At 61.6% G+C, this 9,949-nt stretch overlaps 1 protein-coding gene across 1 annotated transcript; it reads right to left on the minus strand.

Moving 5' to 3' along the window:
• Window positions 1-3,705: 3,705 nt before the first annotated feature.
• On the minus strand, window positions 3,706-4,884 carry HAND1 (heart and neural crest derivatives expressed 1). The gene is made up of 2 exons (XM_075715730.1): window positions 4,378-4,884; window positions 3,706-3,807 (listed from the first exon to the last, which is right to left on the minus strand). Exons 1-2 carry the CDS (start codon window positions 4,882-4,884, stop codon window positions 3,706-3,708), a joined length of 609 nt encoding a protein of 202 aa, XP_075571845.1.
• Window positions 4,885-9,949: the final 5,065 nt, after the last annotated feature.

Here is a 9,949-nt window from a genome sequence, read left to right on the forward strand (position 1 = left end):
CGGACGCTCCCCTGGCCTTGCAGGTTTGCTCCAGGTACCCTCGCACTCCTGGGTGAACGGGTGGTTGGGGCTGAGTGTTTCTTTCCCTTTTTTTTTTTCTTTTTTTCTTTTTTTCTTTTTTTTTTTGTCAGATTGGTATTTTATTTGGCTCCATACTGTCTACCGAGCTGTCCAGTGTAACCCTTCCCTTGCTGCTTCTGAGATAAGAACGGGCTCCCCTGAGATCAGATAAACAGGCCCATAAATACCTACAACAACAACAAGCAGGGTCTGGGCTTGGCAGGAGGGGGGGGAAAAAAAAAAAAGGGCAAAAAAGGAGCCAATTCTTTGCACACCAAACCCCAGGGGTGCGAGCATGGGGTGGGAAGTGCCCGATAGCCCCTCTGCCCCCAGCACTTGCCCCCTTGGCCAGGCAGGGGGGCGAGGGGCCAGGCAGGGTGGGCAGCCGGGTCCCCTCCACCACCCCTCATGGCTGGATTCCAGCGGCAGGGGACACGGCACGTATGATGTTGCCCCGGGGCCAAGCGATCCCTGCGTGCGTGTGCTTCTGTCCAGGCAACTGCAGACTCAAGCCTGCGTGCCGGGAGCATGCCGCTTCCCCACGGCATCAAGTTCACGGCAGGGTCGAGCCGTAGGTGTGTGCAGGGCCACCTCCCCTGGCCGATGAGCTAGGCTGTCAGATGGCCAAAAAATCGAAGCTGGTGGCCAAACTGTTCTTCTTCCACCCAGGCTTGGTGCAGCCGGCACCGGGAGCCGGGCCGCTGCCTGCCAGGACGCCTCTCCCAGCCACTCAGGTTTGCTGCATGAGGAAGAGGAGCCCCTGTGCAGGGCTCCCACCCCCCCCTGTGGCTCCTCTCACTTTGGGGGTGAAGGGGGTGACCCCATCCTAGGCTGGAACCAGTGCTGAGCTCAGCATTGACGCCCCTTCCCAGCCCCGGAGCAGCGGAGCCGTCTGTGCGGTGCTGAGGTGGGGATGGAGCTCACTGCTTCCCAATACTCCCCTTCCAAAGTGTGCATTTTGGGGAGCGGTGAAGCCCCCGGAGTACAGGAAATGTTTAGTGCTTTTTTTTCACCCACCCTTCCCCAAAATGCTAAGCCAATCTCGCAGAAAAATCCCCATGCTGGGCAGGGAAACCCTCTGCAAATGTGGAAACGGAGAGCATTTTCACTTGCAAAATCACGAAGGAGCAAGGGAGGCTGGCACTGGGAACACCTTTCCTAGAAGTTTGCAGCTGGCAGATGCCACCCCCAGAAACCTGGGGTAAGAAAAGCAACAATCCTGCGGATGCAGGCAGAGCATCACCCCGGCAGTGCAGGGTGCCCGCTTCCCAGGAGCAAAGCTGGAAACCTGTAAGAAAAAAACCACCAGAGATTTTTGGTGGGGTAGGGGAGGGTCCCCAGGCTGCAAACGATGTTCCAGGTAGAGCCTGGTGTACCGAGGGCACCGACTCCTGTGCAGAGTCCCCCCGCCTTACGCAGCAGAGCAAGTCCCAGGGCCCCGCTTAACCCTTTCGCTCATCCGATGCCGAGGGGCAGCTCCGACTGATGCTGCGTGGATCCGGGGATGTGGATCCGGGCATACGGGCTGGCACATGGAAACAGGATTGGGGCTGGACACATTTATGGGGCGCTGGATTACAGCGTTAGTGGTGGCTTCGGAGCTTTTCTGTAAAAAACCAGCCCTTTAGGGGACTGTGAAACTTAGCCATAGGATAGGATATTTGGGGCTGATTTTCTGTACGTTTTCTTTTTTTCTTTTTTTTTTTTTTTTCCCCTTGAATGTGTTTGATTTTAGAAATGCCCTGTTCTAGCTTCACTCATGGACTCAATGTTGTGCTAAACTTTTTATAGCCTGAACAAAACAATACCGCTGCGGGCATTGCTCTGCTCAGGCAGTCAATTTTCATCTCAGCATCTTTCAAAGAGATGAGAAAACAGATCTGGGGCTGGGAAGGCAGCCGTGCAGCGGCTCCGAAGCGAGGGAAGGCTGATTCACACAGCCCGAGTGTTCTGCGAGCTTTAATTACGCCGGCCATACCCCCCAGTGTCGGTGTGTCCGTCTGTCTGTATTTGTACACGCGCACAAAGTGACTGTAAAACCCGAGCTGCTTCCCCACAGGTGAGCTGGTGGATTTTTGGTGTGTGCGGCTGCACGTGCACAGATTGACCGACATGTCAGGGATTTACGAATGTTGCATCATTATTTCTATACCTTTAGTTGCAAGCAAAAGCTTGGTTTAAAATAGAAAATTTAATGCTCCCAGCTGAGCCCTCAGATTAACCCTACAATAACGTACAACTCTTCCCCAGCTCGGTTTTCTTTGCCCCAGCTGAGCATTAGGGTTTTTCCTGGCGTCTCTGGGAATGGCGGCATGGCCAAACTGGGAATGCAGGATCGGGCCCTGAGCCCGTGCGCACACATCTTGGAAGCCACCCGTCCGTAACAGAGCTGTGGGCGCACAGAATAAAGGAACGAGGACGCGGCTTTAATTATTAAGGGTTATTAAGGGTTATTAAGGATTCGTGCCTGATTGGTGGCAGAGACGACTTTGGGCTGCTGCGCGTTGGTGTGTCTGAGGCTGGTGGTACCCGTCGGGTTCGGAGGGTGAGGGGTGAGGAGGGGATGTTGCTCCTTCCAAAATGTGGCCGAGGCAGCGCCTGAGAGGGGATCCCTCTGAGAAAGTGCTGCCGGTGCCAGAGCCGTGCAGGGGAGCTGCCCGGGCAGGGAAGGGGAGCCGAGCCCTGGTTCTCTGCGTGGCGGCACTAAAACTGGGGCTCCACAGCTCTGCGGTGCTCGTGCCACCCAGCTGCCGTAAAGTCCTGATCCTGCCATCCTGCCCCGTGCCAAATCCAAGCCCGGTCCCTCTAGCAGGTCTCCTGGGTCAGGAGGGAAGGGGTTGTAGGGCAGGGGCAGAGTTTGTGCCCTGGGGTAGACTGCGGGTACATATTCGCAGAGCCCTGCCGGCTGCTGGGGGGGGCAAGCACGGCATAAAGAAGTCCCAAAGGATCCCACCGAGCTGCCCAAGCCCCCCGGGAGGGAATTCCCTCGCATGGATCGGCCCCACGGCAGGGCACTAACGTAAAGGGAGTCCTTAATCCCGCAGCACCCCTCACGGCAGCGCGATCTCAGGAGCAGGGGAAGGCGGAGGGGTCGGACCCGAGGCTGTTTGCGTAAAGTTTAAATTTTATTTTATTTAATTTTTTTTTTTTAATTATTCAGTTTTAAATACGTGGTGTGGCGCGCCCGGTCCCTCGGGAAGTGGTCATGCAGATCTGAGGTAGAAAACCCGGCACAGGAGTGTTCCCGAATGCACTTCTAGGTAGTTTCACCGCAGCCACGCATCGGTCAGGCAGCGGCCGGGGCCGGGGCCGGGGCCGGGGCTCGTATTTACAACAGCAAACGAATCGAACCGTTTCAGCCCGGCCCGGGAGGGCAGGAGCCGCCGATGGCTGCTGGCAACGGGAAGGAGCAAGGAGTACTGCAAACGGGGAAGGGGCGAGGGGGGGGAAATGGCCCCCGACGGGGCGGGCAGGATCCGGCCCCGCAAGGCGCCCTTCGCTTGTCTCCCGCGGAGCATCCGTCTCGGCGGGGGGAGCCGGGCCCGGTGCCCGCATCCTGCGCCTGGATGGGCTCCGGGGGCCGGGCCGGGCTCTCTCGGGCATTGCACATGGAGGGGCGAGCGGGGAGCGCCGTCGGGGCAGCCCTCAGGGGTTCAGTTCCAGAGCCCAGACCTGCTGGGGCCAACCCGTCCGGCCCTTCAGCTTCTTCTCGCCGTGGCCCAAAGGCTGCGAATAGACCTCGGGCTGCTGCGGGAGGAGACGGGGAGCGGGGGGAGAGAGGAGCCGTCAGGAGCGGGGCGGCGGTGCCGGGACGGCCGCCCGCCCCTTGCGCCCGCCTCGGGGCTGCAGCCGAGCCCCGCGGCTCCCAGCGGCTTCTATCAGCCCGAGGATAAAGAGGGGTTTGGGGGTTCCCCCCCTCACCCCGCCCGCTGCAGCAGGGGGAGAAGCGGCCGCCCTGGCCCCCAAACGCACCCGCTCCCGCTCGTCCCGGGAAAGCGGCCGGGAGGGGGGAAGGACGGGACGGCGGGCGCGGCCGGCCCCGGGGCTCATCCCTCGGGAAAAGCGCCCGGGAGCCCGCCCGGCCCGTCGGGAACCATCCCGGCAAGCGGGGCCGGGCTCTTCTCCACCGAGGTCCACCCCGCCACGGGTGGTTTTTTATTTTTAGGCTGGAAAAAAAAAAAAAAAAAAAAAGGCTCCAGCGGGGCCGGGAAGGGTTTGGTTTGGTTTGGGTTTGCTTTTTTTTTTTTTCCCCCAGCCCCGGGGCTTTCCCCGCCCGCTCCCGGCCCGGGGGTAGCGGGGTCCCGGCCCGCCTCTTACCGTCTCCCGTTTCCTCTTGTTCTCCCTGCCGTCGGCCTTCTTGAGCTCGGCTTTGAAGCCCTCGGTGTCCCCGGGCTGGCTGTCCTTGGCCAGCACCTCCATCAGGTAGGCGATGTAGCTGGTGGCCAGGCGCAGGGTCTTGATCTTGGAGAGCTTGGTGTCGGCGGGCACGTTGGGGATGCACTCGCGGAGCTCGGCGAAGGCGCTGTTGATGCTCTCCGTCCTCCGTCGCTCCTTCTTGGGTCCCCCGACCCCTTTCCGCCGGCCCAGGCGGCCGCTGAGAGCCTCCAGCCGGCCCTGGGCGGCCGGGCCGTACTCGGCGGGGCCGTAGCTAGGGCTCTGCCCGGCGAGCTCGGGGGTCACCTCGGCCGGGTTGAGCACCCAGCCGGGGAAGTAGGCGCGCTCCTGGTGGCACCGCGCCGCCGGCCCGAAGAGGAAGGGGTCGTGCAGCATGTGGTGGTGGTGGTGGTGGTGGTGGTGGTGCTGGTAGCCCCCCACCAGGTTCATGGTCCGCCCCGCTGGCCCCGGGGGCCGCGCTCAGCAGCGCACCATGGCCGCGGCGGCCGGCCGGGAAGCGCTCCCCGCCGGGCGGGCGCGGCGGGCAGCGGCGGCGGGGAGCGCGGCTCCGGCGTGGGGCGCCGATGGTGGTGGCTGGCTTTGGGGCTTGGGCTGGTGCGGCTGGGCTTGGGGGTTTTGGGGGGTTGTTGTTTTGGTTTGGCTTTGCTTGGGTTTGGGTTTGGTTTTTTTTTTTTAACCCCTTCTGGAGCCGCCCAGCCCTGCCTTTATATAGGGCCGGGCCCCCCCCCGCCGCGGAGCCAATGGGCAGGGGAGGGTGCTGGGGGCCCCGGGGGGAGCGGGGCGGCGGAGGGGGCGTGCGCCGCGCCGCTGCCTCGGTTTATTTGGGCTCACACCTCCGCCGCTTGCTCTCGCCTCCCGCTTGCTTCTTGCTTGCAGGGAGAAGGGGGTGAGGGGTGACCCGAGGGGGGGCCCCGGCCCCCGCCCCGTCGCGCTCCGGTGCCCACCGCCTCCCCGCGCCCGGGGCGGGGGTGCCCGGTGCCCCGCGGAGGCGGCGGGTGCGGGGGAGGCGCGGGTGCCCGGACCCCCGACGGCCGGGCCGGGCCGGGCCCTGGGGGCGCCCCGGGGGGCGCAGTGAGCGGGGGGGGGGGGCTTTGTGCTCCCCAAGAGCCGGAGTCCCTGGCGGGGTGGGGGGGGGCCGGCCCCGGGGCCAGCGTGTCCCGTCCCCACGCGGGGCAGGCTCGGCCCCGTGGGAGCGGAGCGCGGGGAGCGGCGGGGCCGGCCGGGCAGTGCGGGGTGCCCGGTGCCGCAGCCGGGGCGTGAGCGGCCTCCGCCGGGGCAGCGGGCGGTGGGGAGAGGGGAGGCGAAGGCGCTGGAGGGAGGCCGGGCTGGGCGACCCCGGGCTGGGCGACCCCGGGCTGGGGGCGGCGGGGTGGGCTCCCCGCACACGGGGCGCGTTGCCCACGCGTGCTCTGCGCACACACGTGCGTTGCACGACTGCACGCCGCGCGCAGACGTGCGCTGCACGCGTGTACGGCACGCAACGCACGTTGCGCAAACGTGCGCTGCGCACACGCGCGCTTTGTACGTACGCAGTTGCGCCACGCACGTGTGCTGCTCGCGCAAATCCGCCGGACACGTTGCCTACATATACCACATGCCGCACGCCTATCTGTGCTGTACGTGTGCACACCACAAATACCGCACACGCACTTAATTGCACCCGCGTATATCATATACGTGCACCAGCAGCACGCAAATGCTACGCACACAATGCCACCATATATGTTACATACACACGTGCTGTGCACGCATACTGCGTATACATGTGTACGCATTGCATGTGTGGTGTATAAACGTGTATGCTGCACATCCATGCACAGACGCTGCACACTCGTACATAAATATATAAAAATTATACACACACACAAAGATATTTACGATAGGGCAGTGGGGACCCGCCCTGTGTTTCCCTGTCCCAGTCTGGCCACGAAAGGGCTGGGGGGATCCCGTGGGGCTGGGATCTTGTGCTTCACCGCAGCCCGCAAACCCAAGGCCAGCGTGGGGCCCTGCGGTGGACAGTACGTCCCTGCTCGCCTCTGCACCCACGCGAGACAGATCCCCAGGGCAGCGGCTCCCAGACCCTGCGCTTCGCCCCCAGCCCGACCGGGTGGCGCTGGGGCTGACCCCTGCTCTTGCTCCAGTTCCTCCCAGCGAGGACAGCCCGGGCACGGCGGTGGCGATCGCGGCGCGGCGGGGCAGGAAGGGGCTTTGGGCCCAAGGTATGTTAGCGATTAACGGCGCTTTCCAGCGATTCATCTTGCAGTGGAGGGTGGAAACGTTGGAGGGTTGTTTGCAGGCGCTTGTATTAATCATCCGGGCTAACACACCATTAACGTCCTCCTGCATTTTAAAGATGACAAATTTTATTTGACTTCTCTCAATCACGGTTCCCGGGCGGATTCGGGAGCCACTTAAATGCCTCGGATTTTCCATCGTTAGTTGTTACAAGGCGAGTTGCAAAGGCAGGAGGCCGGGGGGGCCGGGGCAGGGTGCAAGCGGGTCTCCAGTTCTGCCGGGCCCCGGCGGCTGGGGGGGGACGGCCGTACCGGATCTGCCCCGCTTCGCTCCCCCCCGCTTTGTTCTTAGCTGCTGCAAAGCCCCCCCTTCCCCACCCCCTTTAAACGAGCGCCCTGCAAACATTTGCTAGTGATTACTCTCCCGTTAGAGTCAGGCCTTGGGTAGGTCGTCATGTCCCCGATTTCCTTCAAAACGCCAGTGGCTGGGTGGGATCCCTGCCCGGCTCGGAGCCGGCGGGGGCCAGTGCCCGCCTTGGAGAGGGGTGGGGGTCCCGCTTCATGCCTGCCCCCGCCCCATGCTGGCACAGCATCGCCTGCAGCACCCTGCTCCCCCCGACCAACTCTTCATTGAGCCTCTCCCCAGCCCTGTAAAAGCCCTGATCCAGCAAACCTCCAGGCTGGGGCATGTGCCACCCAACCCCATCCCTGGAAAACAACCCCCCCCAAAAATTAACCCGTCCATCCCCATAGTCCTGCATTGCACAGGCCACTCACAGCCACATCCAGCTCGGAGCCGTCGCCTCGAGCCGTGCACCAGAGCCACGTCCAGCCTCCGGCCGCTGAGCCAGGTAAGCCCAGCCCAAGCCCCGGCGTTATCTTGCTTCACCCCCCCGCCCCCCGCCGGAGGTCCCTGGACCCTGTGCGCTTTGAAAGTGCTCAGCTGAGAAAATAGTGGGTCCGGTGGGTTGATTTGCCTTTGGAAAATCGTTCTAATCTTTCGTGTTTTAATAAAATAATAAAACCGGAGCCCTTTTCACGCCGACACCTTCTAAATCAAACCAGACTGCCTTTGTCATGGCGTCCAAATTTAGCACTTCTCAAACTTTTGGTGAGTTTCTTTAATTTCACGTCTCCCCGCTCATGCAGGGGGGAAATGCCGAGCGGTTCGGATTAGGTGATTTATGGCTGGCATGGCAGGAGGAACCACGTTTCTCTCCACCTGTTTTCCTTCAAATCCTTCCCAGAGAATGATTTCCTGCCCTCACAGCCAGGCGATGGCAAGGCAGGGCTGGTGCCGCACGTCGGGGGTGAGGTTATCCCGGGTCTCTGCAGCCCCCAGCACCCCAACCCCCGCAGGAGCCACCCAGCTTCGCACCCGTCCCCTGCCCTGGGACCGGGGCTGCGGTTTTGGCCCTGGCCCCTTGGCCACCTCCTTATCAGCGCCCAGCGAGCGGCAGCCCGGGGTGTCCTGTGACTTTGACGCCAGCCCTGCTCCCCCCCTCCGGCTCCCTTATCTAAATAGGAGCGTAAATCAGGGTCTTGGCAGATGCCCTGGCAGGACAGGGACTCCATAAAAAGGGGCTCTGCTCCAGCTCTGTTTACATTGCAGCCACGTAAAATATTCCCCTTGTCTTCCCTGCTAGCATCTCCCTGCAGCATCCCGGCACCTTCCTGCTCCCGCATCCCTCCCGCCCCAGGCTCTGCTGCAGCCCCGCGGCGCAGCCGGGAAGGTCCCAGCCCCGACCCCCTGCAGCCCTCCCCCTGTGTCCCCCCATCAGGTTGTGCCCCGAGGTACCTCCGCACCCAGCCGCTGCCTCCGATCCCCCCCTCTGACAGCCGCAGGCGCAGAGCGGGGCTGAGCCAGCTCCCCCGGGCAGCTGGGTTGTGTCTGAAGGTGCCCCTGGGTATTTATAGCACTCGCCCAAAATAATGCAGCAATAATCACTCAGCACCTTGCTAACAGTTCTGCTGCTGGAGGCCTGGGGGAATGGTTGCAAAAAGCCTTGGGGAAACTGAGGCACGAGCAGAGCCTGCTTCAGGGAGGGGTGCGTGGGGCTGGCTGCATGCGTGTCACTGCTCTGGGGGGATTATTTTCCTCCTGGTGATGTGAGGAGGGAGAGAACCTGCGGAAGCGAATGAAATCAAGTCAGTCTGATCAGCAATGAATCCTGCCGCGGGGTCACGGCCAAGGCCGGGCTATGAGTGCCGCAGCTGCGAAAGCCCACTCAGGGCACCCCTGCCCCCCAGAAGGGTTTGCCACGCGTGTCTCGCTGTGCCAGCACGGGTCTTGCAGGGGCTGGGGGAGCGCTGGGGCACAGGGGAGCTCACGCATGCCAGCGCTTGTCTGCGCACGCACGCCGCCCGCGTCCCCCAAACTACATCACTGGGCTGCTTGATCCTACAACAGCATCACGCACGCAACCCCACGTGGGGTTCAGGCTGTCAAAGCCCCACCAAAGGAGTGGGAGGAATTGGGGGTGAGCTGGGCACCCGCCGCGGTGGTAGCTGTGCTGTGCTGAGCCCGGATGCTCCGGTTCTCAGCAGCAATCCGTGGCATCTTCTCTGTACACACACCTCCCGCACCGCCCCTCCGGCGACATAAAGGATGACTGCAACCATTGCCTCTCAAGAAATACAATCTATTTATGGCCAAGCAGCCACTGCCCTGTCTGGATAAATCAAAAGGAAAACAAAGCTTTATGGAAAAAAGATTATTACATTTTCCATGTGCTCCTGAAGGGATGCGCCAGGCACTCGCTGTTTATTTTTTTCCTCTCTCCTTGCTCGTACTGTAAATGACATTGTGTTTACAAAAGTTTTTATGTCATCAGAGCAAAGTCACAGCTCAGCTTCCTCTCCTGTGTATTTTATGTAGATGGATGTGTCTGCGAGGAACATTCAAACTAAACAGAGTGCTGGTTTATAGGAAAATGTATTTATTTGAAAAATCGTAACTCACGATTTCGGCAAAACCGGGCTCCACATTTATTGCCGCTAATGGGGTGTGGCGGCCATAAATTAACCTGGAAAATTGCTGCGGCCGTATCAACAACGGCTCATTGTGCTGACGGAGCAGAGCGGAGCAGCCGCTCCCCAAAGACGGCTCATGTCAATTTGCAATTAGGTTTGGATGCAAACAATAGGCAAAGGGAAGGTAACGGCAGCCTCGCAGCTCACCGCGGGAACCGGCCCCAAAATCATTACTCCAGGCTGGCACGGGTGCCCCGAGTCTTACTTAAAACAGTGCTGTTCCCCCA

Source organism: Pelecanus crispus, chromosome 8 (genome assembly GCF_030463565.1).
Source record: "Pelecanus crispus isolate bPelCri1 chromosome 8, bPelCri1.pri, whole genome shotgun sequence".
NCBI lineage: Eukaryota > Metazoa > Chordata > Aves > Pelecaniformes > Pelecanidae > Pelecanus > Pelecanus crispus.